This window comes from Chiloscyllium plagiosum, chromosome 12 (genome assembly GCF_004010195.1).
Source record: "Chiloscyllium plagiosum isolate BGI_BamShark_2017 chromosome 12, ASM401019v2, whole genome shotgun sequence".
NCBI classification, from domain to species: domain Eukaryota; kingdom Metazoa; phylum Chordata; class Chondrichthyes; order Orectolobiformes; family Hemiscylliidae; genus Chiloscyllium; species Chiloscyllium plagiosum.
Genome location: NC_057721.1, coordinates 25,546,162 through 25,568,251, shown reverse-complemented (window position 1 = coordinate 25,568,251; position 22,090 = coordinate 25,546,162). Strand labels below are relative to the sequence as shown.

At 39.3% G+C, this 22,090-nt stretch overlaps 1 protein-coding gene across 3 annotated transcripts; it reads right to left on the bottom strand.

The window, feature by feature from the left end:
• Nucleotides 1–1,156: 1,156 nt before the first annotated feature.
• Nucleotides 1,157–11,660, bottom strand: LOC122555078 (TLR adapter interacting with SLC15A4 on the lysosome-like). Of its 3 annotated transcripts, none has more exons than XM_043700746.1 (2): nucleotides 11,593–11,660; nucleotides 1,157–2,268 (listed from the first exon to the last, which is right to left on the bottom strand). In XM_043700746.1, exons 1-2 carry the CDS (start codon nucleotides 11,630–11,632, stop codon nucleotides 1,364–1,366), a joined length of 945 nt encoding a protein of 314 aa, XP_043556681.1. In that variant the 5' UTR covers nucleotides 11,633–11,660; the 3' UTR covers nucleotides 1,157–1,363. The 3 variants fall into 3 exon arrangements, with proteins under 3 accessions (XP_043556681.1, XP_043556682.1, XP_043556680.1); XM_043700747.1 differs by lacking the exon at nucleotides 11,593–11,660 and adding an exon at nucleotides 3,941–3,967; XM_043700745.1 differs by lacking the exon at nucleotides 11,593–11,660 and adding an exon at nucleotides 3,315–3,633.
• Nucleotides 11,661–22,090: the final 10,430 nt, after the last annotated feature.

Sequence of the window (22,090 nt, the reverse complement as noted above, 5' to 3'; positions counted from 1 at the left end):
TGGCGTTTCAATCCTGATGAAGGGCTTTTGCCTGAATCGTCGATTTTCCTGCTCCTCGGATGCTGCCTGACCTGCTGTGCTTTTCCAGCACCACTCTGATCTAAACTCAATTCATTTACCATTTAAATCTTCATCCAGCATTTGTTTACTATCAGATTTTCCTATTTCAATGCACTTTTAGCTCACTGTCTTTTATAAACATAAATTCAACCAGAACAGGAAGTACATGTAGCCTAACTGACACCAATGTCATTCACCCATCACCCTTGGGCTTCTTTGATCGACATTGGAGAACAGTCTGGGAAAATCTTGATCTTAAAATTCTCATTCTTGTTTTCAAGTTTTTCCATGGCCTCAGCCCCTTCTCATTCTGTAGCCTTCTCCAAGCTTACAATCCTCTGAGATCACAATATTCCTCCAATTCTGGCAACTTCTGCATTCACAATTTTAATGAGCCTGTCTCTGTGGTTGTTTCAGCTGCTGAGGCCCTCAGCTCTGGAATTATTTTTCTGTCTGTCCTTCATAAAGGTATACTTTAAAATGAACTCTTTCATCATTTTTTTTTGGTCACCTGTCCTAATAGCTGCTTTTGTGGCTTGAAGTCAAATATTGTTCCATAACACTTCTGTGAAGCAACTTGGGAAATTTGGAGATTACATAAGTGCAAATAATTTTAATGTAACATCTTCAAACAATTTCAACAGCGGGACAGAATGCAAACCATAACAAGGAAAAAGCACAACAAGTTTGCCAGACTGATTCCTGGAATGTCAGGACTGACATATGAAGACACACTGGATTGGTTCAGATTATATGCACTGGAGCTTAGAATAATGAGGGGGAGATCTCATAGAATCCTAAAAAAATTCTTCAGGACTAGGCAGTTTAAACACAGGAAGGATGTTTGCATGACTAGGCAGTCCAGAACCAGGCATCATTGTCTAAATGTTGTGTTGGCCATTTATAACTGAGAAAAAGAGAAATTTCTTCACCCAGAAAATGGCGATCCTCTGGAATTCTCTGCCACAGAAAGGGGTTGAGGCCAAAACATTAAATGTTTTTAAGAAGGAGTTAGATATAGTTCTTAGGACTAACGAGATCATAGGGTATGTGGAGAAAGCAGGAACAGGGTACTGAGTTGAGTGATCATCCATGATCATAGTGAATGGTGGAGAAGGGTCAAAGGACCAAAAGACCTACTCCTACTCCTATTTACTATGATTCTATAACTCACTGTCTCAATGCCCTCTTTATCCCCATCCTGTTCTCTGTTCAATCATGGATATGGCAAATCTACTCAAAATTAACTCATTTTTAATAAGTTATACCTAAAATGTAGATAAACTTGGATAAAACTTCTCTTTCAAGCAGATATCTGTAGATTTGGTGTACTGAGTTCATTTGATTGTATCTCACTCGCAACACGTAACAGGCAACTGATAACCATGTCCTTCACCTTTGTAGTTTCCATATTCTGTTCTCGTGATAGTATCAGGCTAATCTGATCGACATTACTCATTACAAGTTCTGATTCCATGATTTTTGTTGGGGATGCATTGCTCACCATGCTATCCATCATGTATTGCTTGTACAGTTCCAGAACTTTCTGCTCAAGATAGTCATTGAGTTCTGAATTGGTAAGTGGCTGAGAATGCTGAATGATGCTCTTGTCTCTAGCACTGCACACACGCCAGCAGGATGTGTCGCTATTGGCTGGCTTGTTTTGGAACTCTGCTGATAGTTTGGGGGACTCCATTGGCAGTGTAATTTCTGAAGAATACAAGAATGGGACCATATTTATATTATAGCTGTCCTGAGATGTCAGGCCAGATGGTTCCAAACTAATTGGAAGCACTTGATCTCCTGCAATCTGGAGGTCATTATAATTATCACAGATACTTTTACAACACGAGGGAACCAAATACATTTCCTTACTCACACTGGAGCTCCCTGGGATATCTACAACAAGGGACCTTTGCCTTCTGATTGTTGTGGCCTGTGAGGGCTGTACCAATGGTGTAGTTATTTTTTCCTTTGCACTCAGTCTGAAGGGTCTGTAAATAGACTTGCACTTTTGAAGAAGTGACAGAGCCCCATTAGGAATATCAGCCTGAGACAAATTCTGAAAATTGCTGACAGAAGTCAGCTCTTGAGCCATGTTATCCTCAGATGGGTTATGTTGCTTCTGCTCATGCTGTCTTGTATTGTTTTCATTTTCAATTTCATTCCAGTAAGGAAATCCACAGATGAAGCCTTCACTTAACATACCTGAAAGATAAAAGCACAAGTAAAATGCAAATGTACTATTGCAAGCAGAAACCTACATCTGTTCAAGGCAGTGTTCTAAAAGAATACAAAATGCCACAACTACTGGGACTTTGGCATAAAAACAAAATCATAATGGAAGTGAAAATACTGCTGGGGAACTAAGTAGCTTTCCAGATGATGAAGATAACTGCCAAGTCAACTACAATATTAGGGAGATTAGTGTCATGTTGCACTTGTCACAACCCTATAAATGAAAGCACTCTATATAATGAAGTCCTTTCTCTTGGAATGTAGTCACTGTTGTAACGTAACTAGCATAATTAGAAATTAGCACACAGCAATGTAATAATGTACAGCTAATTACTTTTATGTGTTGGTTGAAGGATAAATATTGGACTGCATTTCCTTCTTCTTCAAAACAGTGGCATGGAATCTTTTATTTATCTCATATGAAAGATGGCACCAAGATTTCCATAATACCCGACCTGAAGCTTTAGTTTAAATTTTGTTTTCAAATCTCTGGAGTTTAAAACAATACATTGTTCCTCCATTTTGCCCAAGTTCCCTGCTGAAATTGTCAGAAAAGCATTCAATAAGCTGTCCCAATGGATAAATGTGCTGCTGAGTATAACAGTTACCTCTAAGGAGAAACAAACCTCATGTTTTACGCTTGATCGGTGCCGAGTTGACTAATTTCAACTCATATTGTAGAATGATACCTGCAAGTGGTTACCTCAGCCCTGGGTCAGAGGAGAAAAGACAACCAGGATCTCTATCTTATGATTTATTCTAGAATTAGATGCAAACAAGATCTGGCTCAGTTAAGTTTCCCTTCATATTTGAATATTCCAACAACATTTAGACTGATACCTCCTGTACAGACAAAGTACTGAATGGCTGTCAATGGTTGTGGCACTATTGTCCAACACAGGGCAGTCAGTAGAAGGGGAGAAAGGAAAGAGGATATGAAACAACACTTCCTCTACACCAATTTCTTTTTGTAAATTACCATCTATATAGCCAAAGAATTGCAGAATGATACCTACAAATAACTTTTCTCAAAAAGGGTAACTGGACCTGAAATGTTATCATTGCTTTCACTCCACAACTGCTGCCAGACCCATTGAGTTTCTCCAGCAATTCCTGCTTTTGCTTCAGACTTCCAACATCCGCAGTTTATTTTTAGCTTCTGTGTTTTTAAAAGAAGAACAGAAAGTCTTGATTGCCATGTTTCATGCTTTATGAGGCTGGACGTGAACTTCCTGAACTTTATTGCCAATCAGAATATGAGGAAATGTTTATCCTCACAAAAAAACATGAGCATGATAACTTCATAATTAACATGATTGTACAATGCAAAGATCATGCATTACAGTTACTTTCTTGGCGTGAGCCTCCTTTTTTACAGGTTTTTAATTAGTCAATTCGCAATAACAAGTCTGATAATGGAAATAGTGATAAAAAGAAAAAAAAGATAAGCTTTATTCTGATGTTATAGTTTTACTTAACTATTGTTACATTCAGACTAATGAAATGGTACCTATTAGTATTAATTTATTATGAAGTTTGTACACAGATTTTTGGTATTGGCCAAACTAGCCAATGAGGTGCAGGTTAGTAGAGTTCTATATGCTCTGTCATAATCCTTTATTTCATTGAAAGTAAAGCTCACCTTTATGTTAGGTTAGGAGGAAATTATATCTTATCCCTCACTTTCCTTTTCTGATTGATTAAAAAAGGAAAAGTATTACATTTGTATAGAATCTTATCATATTTCTTAGAAATATTATAAAATAATTATGTCACAAATTAATTCACTGACTTGCATTATACAGACAAGTAACAGCTACCTTGCAAATAGTGAAATCCTACAACACCAACAAGATTAATACTCAAATATCTAAATTAATATTGCTGGTTGAGAGTGGAATATTGGCCAGGACACGTGGAGAACTTTTCAACAAATTGTGTTATGATGTTTTACATGTATTTGAACAGGTTGATGTTTTACTCAAAGTTTAAGATGGCATCTATTCAATGGCAACTCCACTAAAGCATGTTTCCTCAGTACATTATTGAGGGAAAGCCAAGGCTAACTCTTAAAATCCTAGGAGTTTGCAGCCAAATTCTCGAAGTGGAAAAGCAAATAGTACTAAAGGAGACAATATTGAATTGAATTGAATTTATTGTCACATGTACTGAGGCACAGTGAAAAGCTTTGTCTTGTGAGCAGTACAGGCAGATCACAGAGTTAAGTAGCATAGATAAGTAAATAGTAGGTAAACAGGACCAAAAACAAAAAACACAGTTATAGACGAATGCTAAGAGTTGGTGAGTCCATTCAGTATTCTAACAACAGTACAGTAGAAACTGTTACGAAACCAGCAGATGCCTGTGTTCAGGCTTCTGCACCTTCTCCTCAATGGTAGAGGTTGTAGAAAAACATTGCCACGGTGGGATGAATCTTTGATAATGCTGGCAGCCTTTCCATGACAGCGGGCCTGGTAGATGGATTCTACAGATGGGAGGTTGGCCTTTGTGATTGTCCGGGCTGAGTTCACCACTCTCTGTAACCATCTCCAATCTTGAATGGTACAGTTGCCATACCAGGTTGTGATACATCCAGACAGAATGCTCTTGATGGCACACCTATAAAAGTGGGCAAGGGTATTCGCCGTCCATGCCAAATTTCCTCAGCTGCTTGACGAAGAGGAGATGTTGTTGGGTCTTTGTAACCAGTGCGTCCACATGAAGAGTCCAAGAAAGCTTGTTATGGATGACCACTCACAGGAGCTTGACACTCTCCACTTGTTCTACCTCTGTGCTGTTAATGTGTAGGGGGGCACATGAGTAACATCCCACTGAAAGTCAATAGTGAGTTCCTTGGTTTTGCCAGCATTGAGAGCTAGGTTGTTCTCACTGCATAATTTTCCCAGGTCTTCCACCTCCGGTCTGTAGTCTGATTCATCACCATCTGAAATTCGACCGACTATGGTGGTGTCATCAGCCAACTTGTAAATTGCATTAGTCGGTATTTGGCGACGCAATCATGGGTATACAGCGAGTACAGTAGGGGGCTGAGTATGCACCCCTGGGTGTTGAGTGTCAGTGAGGATGAAATATTGTCCCCAGTCTGCACCGATTGTGGTCTGTGGGTCAGGAAACTGAGGATTCAGTTGCAGAAAGTGGGGCTTAGTCCAAGATCACTAAGTTTTGTAATCAGTCTCGAGGGGATAATAGTGTTGAAGGCCGAACTGTAGTCAATGAGTAAGATTCTTACGTAACTGTTCTTGGTGTCAAGGTGTTCTAGGGAGGAGTGAAGGGCAAGTGATATGGCATCTGACGTGGATCTGTTGGTCTGATAGGCAAATTGGAGTGGGTCAATAGTAGTGGGAAGGCTGGAGTTGATTAATGCCATGACCAGCCATGACCAGCCTTTCAAGCACTGCAGAAAGCACTATGTGTAATGGAAGCTCTGCTTTTGGCATTGATTCCTCAATCCTCTGTCAACAATGAAAGTAATTTCATTGGGGAGATCAATTAAATTAATCAAGCAAATCTTGCCTGCATAAATCCACAAGAATTATGTTGCATCAAGAAAGTCTGCCCCCGATTACTATCAACAGGAAAATGTAAAAAAGAATTTCAGTTTTTGGCACCATATTAGTCAGTTTTTCTGCTATTTCTACTTTTGCCCAAAGATCACGTTTTCCTGCTCCACGTCATTAGAAAGTCCCCTCTATTGATATTCTTTCAGAATTGTCTGATAAGTAATGTTTAATTTCTAAACTTGCCCTGCCACTGAACTTAAAATCTCTTAACCAACCATTGTTTTCTTGAAAGGTCTGTTTGCATATCTATTTTGATAGCCCAATTCTTTAAATAGCATTAAAGGAATTCTGATGCCGCATTATTAAAAATTACATAAACTTCCAATAGCTCTGTAACTAAAAACAAAATTCTTAAGTATGTTATCTCAAGAAGATGCTTCATGGTTAAATGATTGAAGAACTGAGAAAAATGTTCTCATGACCTGCAACAACAATAGTGACTCATAACTATATGGTGCCTTCAAAGTAATGAAATGTTCGAAGACACTGCACAGAAGCACTATGAAAGGGTATTACAGAGCTGGACTAATGTAGTAAGGGTCTGGCCAAAATTGAGCTATGGCAACTGAAGTCACAGCGAACCAATGGCGAATGGTGGAGCAATTAAAATTAAATATGCACAAGGGCACAGAATTGTAAGAGATGAGATATTCAAAGGATTATGGTCTGGAGAAAATTACAGGGATGAAGAGAGGCAAAGCCGTGGAGAGACTTGAGAACAAGGATAAGAATTTTAAAATTGAGACGTGGTTTAACCAGAAGCCAATGCAACCAAGGCATGAACGAGAGTTGCAGCAGCAAGTGAACTGAGACAATGGTCAAGTTGGCAATATGGAGATGAAAATAAATGATTTTAGGAATGGCATTAAAATGAAATTAGAAATGATCAAATGTGACACCATAGTTAAGAACAGACATGCTAAATTTCAGACTGACACCAGGAAGCAGGTAGGAGTCAGCACCTAGGGAAAGGAATTTGGAACAGGGTCTAAAACCAAAGGGTGCATTCTTCAATATTTAATCAAAGGATTGTTTGTCTGGTATTAAATACCAGATAAGCAGAGTGATAATTCATCTAATGTAGAATCATGAGAGGTTTTGGTGAAATAGATCAAGGTGTTATCAAAATGGTACTGTAAACTTCAGAACTTTAATAATTGTTCATAGATTGAGAGAATCAACAATAACTCTTTTAGCAAAAAAATAACTGTTAAGAGACTATTGAAAACTTTTATAAAGGAATTAAAAACAATGTGCTAATTAACCATCCCGGGGAAGAAGGAGTTGATCAAAATAAACATGCTGTTTCCTAGGAGAGAGGAACTAACATTACCTGATAATCTGTTGAATCATGACAAATGGAAAATTAAGACAGTATGCAGAAGGAACATCCTGCGGTAAAAAGGTTAATTGCGGGAAACAATTGTCTTCAAACTGACAGTCAATGCCAAATGTAACAAGGAACAGGAAAGTTATTTAGTTAATAATTTTGATGAAAGAAGCTAATGTTACATCTTAAACTTGAAAGAGAGAAAATTGTATAATAAGTCAACTCCAGGCATCTTCAGCATTAGAAATTCAAAGAACAACACTAGACAGGATTGACCCCTGGACACATTCAGAGACAGACACTGTTGGTTGGAATTAGAGCTAAATTCCACCATTAATCAGGTAATAATTAAGTTGTGACAACGTCAAAAATCATACAACACCAAGTTATTGTCCCACGGGTTTATTTGAAAAAATAGCTTTCAGAGTGCTGCTCCTTCATCAGGTGTTAGTGAGGGAGTAAGAATTTATAAGGAAAGATCAAACGGTCATACAACTCATGCAAACAAATTGAACACATATAAGATGGCTCTTAAAACTTTAATTGGTTAGAATGGAGGTACATGTTTTGATTGATTAATTTGAATTTCTTTCAAGTCACTGCCCTGAGACAACTTAAGGTGTAATCAATATAAAGGAGGTGACACCTGCAGTCAGACAGTGTATTTTAGGCGTGAGATCTTGTTTGGAGTCTGTGTCTTTTATTTCCAAAGTAGAAGTTTATGAAGTGCCACATTGATTGACTGTCTACAAATTGTGAGCTTTTTGAACAACATAGAATGTTTCTGCAAACTCAAATCTGCAAATGCAAATTCACCCCACAGATTTATATGTGCATATGTGTGTTTGCGTGCATGTGAGAGATGGCGAGAGTGTGTGTGGGGGGGGGGGGGGGCGCGGAGAGAGAGAATGTATGTCTATGTGTCTTTGAGAGAGAGTGTGTGCAAGTGTGAGGGAGTCTATGCATCTGAGTATGTGTATATGTTTGAGGGATAATGCATGTGTGTGAGTTTGAGAGAGAATGTGAGGGAATATATGCATCTGAGAGAGTGTGCGTGCATGTGTGTGTGTGTGTGTATGAGAGAAAGTGTGTGTTTGAGAGAGGGTCAATATGAGTGTGCAAATGATTTTTAACCCATGATCATGGTTGAGGCTGCCCTCATGGGTACTGAACTTGGCTATCAGCCTCTGCTCAGCGACTCTTCATTGTTGTGTATACCAAAGTCCAACCTTGGAGGATGGTCACCCGAAGATCTGAGGCCAAATGTCCTTGACCGCTGAAGTGTTCCCCGACTGGGAGGGAACATTTCTGTCTAGCAATTGTTACATAGTGTCCTTCATTTGTTGTTGTAGCGTCTGCATGGTCTCATCAACATACCATGCCTCAGAGCATCCTTGCCTGCCGCATATGAGATATACACACAAACACACTCACACACTCGCACAGATCCTCCCTCATATATGCACTTTCTCTCTGTCTCACGCACACACACTCACACACACGCTCTCTCAGATACATCTACTCCCTCACACTCATGCATTCTCTCTCAAACACACACACACATACACACACAAAGTATTTCTCAAACACACAAACACACTGTCAAATGCATAGACCTCCTCACACTTGCACACACTATCTCTCAAACACACACACACACCCTCTCTCCCCCTCACACACAAACACATACATACACTCTCACCTTTCTCACACGCATGTGCACATATAAATCTGTGGGGTGAATTTGCATTTGAGGATTTATGTTTGCAGAAACATTTTATTTTGTTCAAAAAGCTCACAATTTGTAGACAGTCAGTCAATGTGGCATTTTATAAACTTCTACTTTGGAAATAAAAGACATAGACAGACTCCAAACAAGATCTCACGCCTAAAATACTTGTCCCTCTTTTATATTGATAACACCTTAAGTTGTCTCAGGGCAGTGACGTGAAAGAAATTCATATTAATCAATCAAAACCTGCACCTCCATTCTAATTGATTAAAGATTTAAGAGTCATTTTATGTGTGTTCATTTTGTTCGCATAGTTGTATGACTGTTTGATTTTTCCTTATAAATTCTGTGTCTACAATCTTCCTCTCTCACTAGCACCTGATGAAAGAGCAGCGCTCCGAAAGCTAGTGTTTTCAAATAAACCGTTGGCTATAACCTGGTGTCATGTAATTTTTGACCTTGTTTAACCTAGTCCAACACCAGCACCTCCACACCTTGTGTTGTGATGGTTAACTTGCTTACTTGAGGCGTTTTATTGTTGTTGCTACATGCGATAAAGTTTAAATTATTGTTCCACTATTTTATTGTCTTTGAGATTTCTTAATAAGCAAGCAAATTAACAGTAGTTTTTGGTAATATACATGCATTAAAATTCATGTGATAACTAAACCTGCACAATGCCTCCTGTTTGTATAGCTCCCCCATAGCTTGCTCATAATGGTATGTTGTAACTTTGATCATACTCCTAACCAATACCGTCATAACCTACAAAAACAGAAATTGGTGGAAAAACTCACTAGGCCTGGCAGCATCTGTGGAAAGAAAACAGAGTTAACATTTCAGGTCCAGTGGCCCATCTTCAAAAATTCATAACTAGTTTATTTCCTAATGCATTGTGGATGTGCCTACACCAAATGGATGCGTCAGTTCAAAAGGCAGCTCAGCACCACCTTTTCAAGGACAACTAGGGATGGGCAATAAATGCTAATCCAGCCAGCAAAGCCCACATCCCATGACTTTTAAAATAAAATAATTCCATGAAAGTTATTTGCTTCTATCTGGGTAGCAAAGTCAATTTGAAATTAAGATAATTTCAGTACCGTCAGCACATTTTTAGGGATCCGAGGATTGAAGGAAACTGATCCATGGATTTCATCAATTTATTCAAAGATTAAACCTGCAAAGGCAACTTACCACAGTGAAGACTGGCAGTGGCCCTCAGGTAAATCTAAACAATGAAGCAGGCTGTGGATGGATTTGATAACACTTTCCATTGAGTTGGCAAACACTTTAGTACTCCTGCCTCCACAGTGTTTTACTTAAATTAAAGCACCTTTTCAAATTTATCTGAGTGTTCTGTCCGAATCTGAAGTAGGAGAGCTTCCCATGACTATCTTGATCACTGTTATCTAATTACTCAACAGCATCCTTCAACACATTTTAGGATGGCAAATAAAGGGCTCCATGATATAATAGTAAGACAACCTCCTGCACATAAGAACAAATGTGTCACAAAACATTTTCCACACTTCATTTTTAGCAATTGTTCAACCAGCAGCTAAATGCTGACCACAAAATGAGATATAAAAGAATATTTGAAAAATTATGATCCATAAGATATAAATAAGATAAACCCTAATATTTATAACAATAGTTTTAAAAATTATTTAGAAAAGTTAAATTTGCAATATGTGATAGTGGCAAAACTCATTTAAAAAATTGTGTTGAAATGTATAGTGCAATTTATTTAAAGGCTAGTTTTACACAAATGTCATACATATACTCTGCATCCTATTAATTGGACTGAAATCCATAGCTATTAACAAATTTATTCAGATGATGACATTTCTCCCTATTCATGAATTGGAAGGCTGAAGCACCTCAGCTCGATCCTAACATAAAATGCATATACTTTATGTTAACAGAGCAGTGGGGAGGGTTTGGCATCAAAATTATTACTATTTGAATGAGAATAGCACTATTACTGATGGATAAAGAAGCTGAAACAGATTCCTCCCATTAAAACCCTCCTGCTAAACATAACTATGAATACTGAAAGCCATCCTACAATAAATTTGTAACAAAGTTTGCATTTCAATTATCTCAAATATATTATGTATCTTATATATCAATGGTCGGTTGTAGCTCAGTTGGCTGGACAACAACTTTCTAATTCAGTGATGCCAACAGCGTGGGTTTCATTCTTGCACTGGCTGAGGTTATCATGATGGACTCTCCTTCTCAAACTCTCCCCTGGCCTGAAGTGATTAAATCACCATTAGTTGTCTTACTCTAATGAGAGAGCAGCCTTATTGACCTTTACTTTCATAATTTAACAGGGTGCAGCTTCTGCCATAGATTTAGAGGACAGATAACTCATAATGTTTAGTTCAATACTCACTTAAAGTGCAGTTACTAATGATTATTTTACTAAATATTCATCATGCATTATATAACAAATGTTAAGAATTAATATCATGATGCACTTGACCATCCTTCACTGCATATTTAATACTTGTCACAGTCCCATGCTTACATTAAAATATTTCATCTTGTTTAATATCTCTGAACATTTCAGTTGTTAACTGCAAAGTCATTTCAAATTTTGCTAAGTGATTTAATATTTTATGAAGCTCAAATAAAATGCTTACCTTCCGTAGCAGTAAAAACATTTAATTCACCATACACCATACAACAGAGAGGAACTGCTCACTTAGAGGAAGTTGAAAGTCTATTTATCTTTACAGATCACATCAAAGAGGAAGTAACCAGTAACGTCAACTGATGTACATTTTTGTTATGCAACAGCATAAGGAGAAAATAATGAATTAGACATAGATTTCAATGTTTGTGTAATGGTAATAATGCATGAAGCAATCCAGATGTTAATCTGATATATTTGACTGACAAGCAAAAAAATGAACTATTTCATATTATGAGGCAATTTACCCAGATGCATTAGGCACTAAAAAGAGTCTGAGGTAGCTGAGGAAGGGTTTCAGGCTACAACTCTGATTTAATCCCTGTTAGTGCCAGATATTATCTTGATAAAGGATTTGAAGCATGCATGAGAAACGTACTTTCTTCTAAAAAGAGCAGGTATTGTATTACTCTACCTGATGGTTGGGACAAAGAGAAAACAAGAGATATTGTACTTAATAGCACATTCTCAGAAGTGTCTGAGAACAAATATACCAGGTCAGCGAGCAAATTTACAAGCTGACAGACAGCATTTCTGTAGCTGTCGCTATGATCCCATCTGGTGTGTGGACTCTTAGTGTCAGAGTGAGGATATCATGGAAAGGATGATATCCTGCAGGAGGACTGCAGCGAGCCAGACGTTGTATTCTATGTTGGTATCAATAACGTAGACAGTCTTTTTGCATAATCTTTCTAGCCCCTGAAGACATGGGCAGTAATGAGTCAGTTGGGAAAATATGACGTGATTAGAAAAATAATTTTTCGGAGAAAGAAAAGTCCAATCTTAGCCTTTTCAACAAAATGGGAATCATACGAGTGAGTGGCGAGAGGTCTATTTGCATGAATTTTCCTTTCATTATTACCTAATAAATCCTCATTTATATGTGGTTTACTACTTTACCAGTCAATGGAGAGAAAACTAGATGGTGAAAGTCAAAGCGAATACCTGGAGGCTCCTGCTTGCCACTTGCTCCTCTGGGGTTCCACCTTTAACAACAGTCTTCAATATTTCAGAGCACACTTTATAGCAGTATCTGTCTGAATCTTTCATCCTTGGAGCTCTGATTTGTACAAGAACCAGCTCACCACCTCATCATGGCACATCTCTGACTCATTAGAATACAGCTGAAAATGTGTTGCTGGAAAAGCACAGCAGGTCAGGCAGCATCCAGGGAACAGGAGAATCGACGTTTCGGGCATAAGCCCTTCTTCAGGCATAAGCCATTTTCCTGAAAAGGGCTTATGCCCGAAACGTCGATTCTCCTGTTCTCGGATGCTGCCTGACCTGCTGCGCTTTTCCAGCAACACATTTTCAGCTCTGATCTCCAGTATCTGCAGACCTCACTTTCTCCTCATTAGAATACAGTTCATCATGTTAATACTGCACTTTCAAGTGAATGAATTAATGAGCTTTATTGTCACATATACTCAAAGTGTACAGTGAAAAGTTTAGACATCGCCACTTACAGCACCATCTTAGGTACAAAGGCATCTAGGTACAGCTTCTTCATTTACAAGATCTTAGAAAATAGAGAAATGAAATAACCAGCTTTGCATAAATAAAAGTCCAGAACAGTGGTCTTCCAACACTCAATAAACTGGCACCTAGCCTCTATTCCATCCTGGCTCCAGACTGCACCGGGCTTCACCTTGAGGACCATGAGACTGGGACATCGCTCCAGACTGCTATGCCTCACTGACATCTTTCATTGTAATGCTGCTGCTGCCATGCTACTTTGCATGCACCCATCCCATCTGTTGGAATGGGGTGCATTTCAGGACTCTAATCTTATTCTTTTAGCAGAAACTCATTTGTAACTACTTGGATGCATAGCACATTTCTGTCCTGCCTTGCTTCTTTGCGTGCCAATACTGAACTTATAGCTTTATAGTACTTCTGTCCTGCAATGACAGTAGTACTGCTGCTGGTGAGTGTGAGATAGTTAGTGCTGTAGCACTGTAGAAGTATGGTGTGCATATAATGAGGTGTGCAGAACAGAATTGCTTGAGAATGTCTTGGTAAAGGTCATGGAGAGTAATCTCCATAAAACTCACCAAAATTAATACCTATCTACCTACTCATCTTGTTAATATCCTCCCCAACTGCACTAAAGGTCTAACCAATCCTGCTGAGGTGCAAGTTTTCCATTTTTAATAGTTACCATTCCCAATGGTTCCATTTGAACTGATCCCAATTTCCCAAAAATCTGAAGTTCTCCTACTTGCACCACGCCTCAAGCCATACTTTTGACTCTCTCGGTTTCCTGTTTCCACTGTCATGATCCTAACTGACCTTACAAGAAGATAAATCATATCCCAGATTGAAATCTAGTTAGATAGATCGCAGATTGTTTTGCTTTGGTTTTAATGAGGCGGTCTCTCAATGAAATATAAGCACACAATGTTACAGATTTGGCTTTAATAATAAAAAAGAAGTTTGTTATGCATAAGATATTTATATATAACATAATTTGAAATTGCAAAACACATGGTGAAACAAAATTCCATCTATTAGAAATCCCTTCAGTATGGAAAGAGGTCATTTGGCTCATTGAGTCTGTATTAAGCCTCCAAAGAGCATCCCACTCAGACCCAGGCCCCGACCCTACCCCTGTAACCCTGCATTTTGCTATTACTAATCCGCCTACCGTGCACATCCTGGACATTATGGACAACTTAGCATGGCCAATTTACCTACCTTGAACATCTTTGGACTGTGGAAGCACCCAGTGGAAACCCACGCAGACATGGGGAGAAATTGATGGTGAGTAGTCTTTTTGATTTGCTGCAGTCCTTGTGGAGTGAACACACACACTGAGGGAGTATTGGTTCCAACTGAAGCATGGCACTGGATTTGGAATCCATAAGCACAGGCTAGTAGAAAGAAAATTTTCTTTCAAATCCCACCATAGCAGCTAGTGAAGGAATTTAAATTTAAAAAGCTGGAATTGAAAGCAGACCTCAGGAATGGAAACCATGAAACATATCAATTGTAAAAACACTTCTCATTAGGGAGTAGCTCAGTGGCACAGTGGTTAGCACTGCTGCCTCACAGCGCCAGAGCCCAGGTTCGATTCCTGCCTCGGGCAACTGTCTGTGTGGAGTTTGCACATTCTCCCCGTGTCTGCGTGGGTTTCCTCCGGGTGCTCTGGTTCCCTCCCACAGTCCAAAGATGTGCTGGTTAGGTGAATTGGCCACGCTAAATTGCCCATAGTGTTAGGTGAAGGGGTAAATGCAGGGGAATGGGTCTGGGTGGGTTGCTCTTCGGAGGGTTGGTGTGGACTTGTTGGGCCGAAGGGCCTGTTTCCACACTGTAAGTAATCTAAGTAACATCTTTTAGAGAAAGAAATCTCATTTGGCTTACATAAGACTCCGGTTCCACAGCAGAGTGGTTGACTCTAAACTATCCTCTGAAATGGTCTAACAAGCCATTCAGTTCCAGTGTAAATAGCAATGAACAACGAATGCCTGCTTTACTAATGATATCTTCATCCCATGAAAGGATTTTGGTTTTTAGAAACTACAATCTAGTGAATTTAACTTCAGTAGTGTTTTAGATGCAATCATCAGTGAATTAAAGAAATCAACAAGTACTTGAAGAAGTTGATGTTAATTTAGAAGAACCAGGACAAGTTTCTAAAGGATTGGTTGTGCTTGACGGCTTTGATGAAGTAACAAAGAAAATTAATGAAGGGAACACAATTGATAAAATCTGTACAGATTTTAAGAACATGTTTGACAAAGTACCACATTAAAGCCAGGTTAACTAAACTGAGACTCATGCAATAGAAGGATAAGGGCCAGTTTGGAATTTTAAAAATATGGGTTTAAGGACAGAGAAATCAGTAAGATGCGGTGAAAGATTTTTTTTAGATGGAAGAAGGTAAACATGGGGGCTTTCCAAGACTGATTTTTTAAAAATATGTAATAACCTGAAATTTTGCATATGAGGATTTCATAGTTTTCAGAAATAGGAAATTTGAGGGAATTAAAATGCCACAGCTACAAAGGTAGCATGGAAGAATGGGCCTGATTGGATTGCTGTACAGAGAAGTAAATAGAGTCAGTGAGTTAAATAGTCTCCTCCTGTGCCAAAAGAAAAAGCCTGCTTTATCATGGACATCTTTCAGGATGCAGCTTTTTGTTTTCATAAGGAATTGGTGTTTGAGCTGAGTTCAGGCCAATAACAACAGATGGCGTAGGTGGGAAGGACAGGAGAGATCTCAAGACTCTATAGAGCATTGATCCTACATTCCCATGATCATACTTGATTCTACCAAGAAGGTCATTATTGAGATCTGTGACCTTATGGACTCCTGATAGCACCATTTAATTCTATAATGCTAAAACCTCCAACTCCAGTTCAGAAGTGGAAATGCTCGCTTATGTTTGAACAATATTCAGCATCATTCACAGCTCCATAGATACTGAAACAGTCCATGGGAGTAGGATCTGGACAACATTTCAGTAAGGTGTTCAACAAGCTTCTCCATGGGAGACTGGTTAGCAAGGTTAAATCTCATGCAATACAGGGAGAACTAGCCATTTGGATACAGGACTGGATGAAAGGTAGAAGACAGAGGGTGGTAGTGGAGGGTTGTTTTCAGACTGGAGGCCTGTGACCAGTGAAGTGCCACAAGGTTTGGTGCTGGCTCCACTACCTTTCATCATTTATATAAATGATTTAGATGTGAGCATAAGAGGTACAGTTAATAAGTTTGCAGATGTTATGGTTCTGTTCGCAGAGCTGGGAATTTGTGTTGCAGACGTTTCATCCCCTGTCTAGGTGACATCCTCAGTGCTTGGGAGCCTCCTGTGAAGCACTTCTGTGATGTTTCCTCCAACATTTATAATGATTTGTATCTGCCGCTTCCGGTTGTCAGTTCCAGCTGTCCGCTGCAGTGGTCGGTATATTGGGTCCAGGTCGATGTGCTTATTGATTGAATCTGTGGATGAGTGCCATGCCCCTAGGAATTCCCTGGCTGGTCTCTGTTTGGCTTGTCCTATAATAGTAGTGTTGTCCCAGTTGAACTCATGTTGCTTGTCATCTGAGGATAGCTGGTTGTGTCGTTTCGTGGCTAGTTGGTGTTCATGGATGCAGACTCATAACAGAACACAAACCAACAGCCACTCTCAGACAACAACTCACCAGGACGAAGGACCTGATACCCAGCATGAGCAAAACCAATGTAGTGTACAAATCCCATGCAAGGACTGCACAAAACACTACATAGGACAAACAGGAAGAAAGCTAATGATCCACATCCATGAACACCAACTAGCCACGAAACGACACGACCAGCTATCCTTAGTAGCCACACACTCAGATGAAAAGCAACATGAGTTTGACTGGGACAGCACTACTATTATAGGACAAGCCAAACAGAGAACAGCCAGGGAATTCCTAGAGGCATGGCACTCATCCACAGATTCAATCAATAAGCACATCGACCTGGACCCAATATACCAACCACTGCAGCGGACAGCTGGAACTGGCAACCAGAAGCGGCAGATACAAATCACTATAAATGCTGGAGGAAACATCACAGAAGTGCTTCACAGGAGGCTCCCAAATACTGAGGATGTCACCTAGACAGGGGACGAAACGTCTGCAGCTCGGTGAACAGAACCAGAACAACGAGCACCCGAGCTACAAATCTTCTCCCAAACTTTGAAGTTTGCAGATGACACCAAAATTGGAGGTGTAGTGGACAACGAAGAAGGTTACCTCAGATTACAATGGAATCTTGATCAGATGGGCCAATGGGCTGAGAAGTGCCAGATGGAGTTTAATTTAGATAAATGTGAGGTGCTGTATTTTGGGTAAGCAAATCTTAGCTCCTTAAAAGTGGAGTTGCAGGTAGATAGGATAGTGAAGAAGGCGTTTGGTATGCTTTCCTTTATTGGTCAGAATATTGAGTACAGGAGTTGGGAGGTCCATGTTGCGGCAGTACAGGACATTGGTTAGGCCACTTTTTAAATATTGCATGCGCTTCCGGTCTTCTTCCTATTGGAAGGATATTGTGAAACTTGAAAGGGTTCAGAAAAGATTTACAAGGATGTTGCCAGGGTTGGAGGAATTGAGCTATAGGGAGAGGTTGAACGTGCAGTGTTGGGGGCTGAGGGGTGACCTCATAGAGGTTTATAAAATCATGAGGGGCACAGTAGGATAAACAGATAAAGTCTCTTCCCTGGGGTGGGAGAGTCTAGAACTAGAGGGCGTAGGTTTAGGGTGAGAGGGGAAAGATATAAAAGAGACCTAAGGGGCAATCTTTTCACATAGAGGGTGGTACGTGTATGGAATAAGCTGCCAGAGGGACTAGCGGAGGCTAGTACGATTGCAACATTTAAAAGGCATCTGGATGGGTATGTGAATAAGAAGGGTTTGGAGGGAAATGGACCAGTTGCTGGCAAATGGGACTAGATTGGGTTGGGATATCTGGTCGGCATGGACGAGTTGGACCGAAGGGTTTGTTTCCGTGCTGTACATCTCTATGACTCAATTCAAACTTAGACTGAAAGTGGCAAAGAATATACATGCCACAGAATTACCAGTCAACAACCATCTCTAATAAACTAGATTCCAACCCACTCTCCTTGACATTCGGTAGGATTACCATCACTGAGTCCCCCACCATTGACATCCTTGGTACCATTGGTTAGAAACAGAACTTTACCAGCCATATAGATACTGTGGTTACAAGGCCAAGCAAGAGGCTAGGAATCCTAGGGCAAATAACTCATCTATAATAATTCCTCAAAGTCTATCCACTGTCTACAAATCATGAGTCAAAAATGTGAACAAATGTGCGAACACTTGCCTGAATGGGTGTAGTTTCAACCAATACTCAACAAGCTTTCTGTTGAAAAAGTAAGTCTGCCTCCCCTTAAGTCCACCTGAACAAAAATAAACATCTATGTTTCTCATACTATAATAGAAATTGTATTTTAAAGGGTTTCATTTGCAATGAAATGCTTTGGGAACTCATGGGGTAATGACGGATGCAACATAAATGCAAGTCTTTCTTTCACTATTATAATTTCTGTGATGTAGCATAGCCTGAGATCAATTAAATGGCCATTATTTCCTCTAAATTAGCAGCTTATTATGAACTCACATTCCACCAAAAGGTCAGATATTTTGTTTCTTTCAGTGATTTTGAAATATTTCCATTCATTTTTGATGAACTGCACTACTGCCGATTGTTTAGCAGAATCATAACGTGAAACATTTTTAGAAATTCTTTAGTTCATGCCAAAAATCTGTGATTGGTCATATTTTGAGAACAGAAAGAGCTCAACATAATTCCCCCTGGACAAAAACAGAACCATTTCAGAACTGTTTTTTTTCCAATTTTACTTCACTAAAGATCATAGAGAGCAAGAATTAACAATAATAGAATAAGAAGTGAAAAACGAACTTTTTAAAATTTGATTTGCAAGTGGAAAATGAAATAGGATTGAGCTTCTAAAGCTACCTTAATTCAAGAAGACAAAACTGCTGTGAGGAAGTGAAAATTATAATGGACCAGATTTAGTGGTGGTAGTGATGGTGAAACTGTCAGAGTTCATCAGCACCCCACTGAAACGAATGTTAACAGAGAGAGGGAAATCATAGAGAGGTTCTGGAGAGGTTAGACTCAGAAATGAATTTAAACCAACCATTTTAGACGTGTAGATGATGCTTGAACATAGGGTAAGGTTGGTGATGTGTGTATATACTGACTGCAGCAGAATTGTGCCACAAGTCTTACTGTTAATGCCCACACTAAATGCAATTATGGCCAAATCTACATGCAACCAAAGAAGATGGTCCTTAAAGAGACCACTGCACATGGTGCTGCCACTAAATAGATAAATATTTCATAAGATCTTCATCTTCTTCATTCCTTTGTGACCCTGAACTTGTTTGCACAAACATACTACTCACATCTTTCATCATCAATAGAATTAAGCTCCTTCAAATCCCTGCTATCAGTATCTTATCTTGCACCAACACACTTGCACCGGTTGACCTCTGCTGGCTCCTGGCTGAGTAATGTCTCAATTTAAAAGTTTCCATCCATGTGTTCAAATCTCTCCATCGTCTTTCCCTTCCTGTCTCAGGGAAAATAACACCCTGAGATCTTTGCACTCCTCCACTTCTAGCATGTTGAGTTTGAATCACAGACCGTTAGCTCTGACTTTAGCTGTGAAGATCCTAAGTTTTCAGAGTCACTCCCTAAACTTCTCCAGCTCTCCACCTTTATCGGTTCCTTTCAAATAAGCTACCATTTTGACAAAGTTTTCAGTCATCTGTCTTAACATCCCTTACAGAGTTCCGTGTCCAATGTTCTTTGGTAATGTCCCTGTGAAGCATCTTCAGGCATTTCACAAAACCGAAGGTGTACTATAAATGCAAATTTTTGCTGCTGTCAAAATTGGGAATTAAATGAGCAGGCAAAGGAACAGCTTGATATATAAACACTTTGCCAACATGATGTCTGGGAGAATGTAACAGCCATGGGATATGATAATTGGAATATGATACGATAAATGGGAATGTGGAATTCAAAATATAAGCACATAAACTATGATCATATTGAATGGAGGAGAAGCCTTGAGAAGCTGGATTGTCTATTTTTGTTCCTATTTCATATGTTTGTATGTATTCATAGGTTGTGTACATAATTTCTGATGCCTGAGGCCCTATAACTGTTTGTCTTGAGCCAACCTGCTCTGAGCTTGAACTGCCAGGTCATCATTATGCAAACTCATTTCTCAGTGATGTCAAATAAATAACAATGCTACAGAATTGGCCATTATAAGATGGTTTCGCTGAATCCATAACGTCAACATAAGAAATAGGAGCAAGAGAAGACTATTTGACTCACTGACATTGCTCCTCCATTCAATGGCATCATGGCTGATGTGGCTGTGGTTTTAATTCCACTTTGCTTCTTGTCCCACATAACTCTTCATCCCTCATAGCTATAAAATCTCTCTAACTTAGCCTTATTAATATTCAATAACTCAGCCTTCGTTGGTCTCCGGAAAAGAGAATTCCAAAGATGAACCATCCTCCAAGAAAGATATCTAATTCTCAGTCTTAAACAGGAGACCCTTCACACTGTGCACACTGTACTTCCTGGTATTCTGGATTCCCTCACATAAAGAAGCATCTTCTCAGCATCTATCCTGTTAAGCAAAAGCCCCTAATCCCTTTGCACAATATAATGCCAGATGTGCTATCAGCTTAATCACTGTTTCTTTCTGTGCTAATGAATACGGCAATGTGCTCTGGAAAATCAAACTTCTTTATTCACAAGCAACGCAAAAAGAAATTGCTGGAAAAGCTCAGCAGGTCTGGCAGCATCAGTGGGAAGAAATCAGATTAACATTTTGGCTCCAATGACCCTTCCTCAGAGCTGGCTTAATCACACAAGTCAGCGTTGAATCTGAGAGCACAGAGTGCAGTCAGTTTACGGGAGGACAGGTTGGAATGGGTGAAGGGGAGCAGAGAAATTAAGGCGACCCATGTCACATTGACAGTTCTCAATTACAGATCAAGTTCAGGTAAAAGGCCAGAGGGAGGAGTCCAAGTGGAATGAGAGTTTGTGAGGTAAGCTAAAGGGTCTGTGGGATGGGGAGAAGACTCTTGTTCAAAGAAATGGGCACAGAGGTGAAGGTGACAGAAGAAGAGCTCAATGTCATTTCATGCCCAAAATTCATTAAGGTGGGGTTGCAGAGGGATAAAACTGAGACCTTTGCTGTGTACAGAATATTTAGCATCAAGGAGTGGAAGGTCAGGAGGGACAGTAAATACACAAGTGGTAGGGTTGGGAGAGGGAATAGAGTCTCTTTATCCAGCTAGAATGTTAATAAAACTCAACTAACTACTTACGAGTTATAAAGAGATATCTGTATAAATAGCGAAGTACCAGTGAATATTGAAGATTATTCCATTTTCTTCACTTTTCATATGCCAGAACTTTTTAATGTAAAGGAATATATGTATCGCCTTTTCATGATTGTCCACAAATTTGTTACTTAAATTATTTTTAAAATATGCCAAAAGGATCAAGAACAAGAGGACAAAAGTCATTGGAAAAAGAAGCAATAATGACATAAGGAATATTTTCACCTCACACTGCAAGTGGTTAACATCTGCAATGCACTGCCTGAGAGTGTAATGGAGGTAATTTCAATTGAAGCATTCAAAATGAAATCAAACTGTTAACTGAAAATGAGAAATGAGCAGGGATACAATTAGGAAGGCAACAGAACAGCACTAAGTAAATTGATCACTAGGACAAATGGTCTCCTTCTGCACCATAACAACCTAAGATATTAAGAATATCACCAAATTGTTTTTGAGGTCTGTCCAAGTATTGAATGGTCTCTACTAGCAGAGGAAGGGGACTGACGTTTGAAGTTACTGCTACTAGTCAAGTAGGCCCAAGCTCTGGG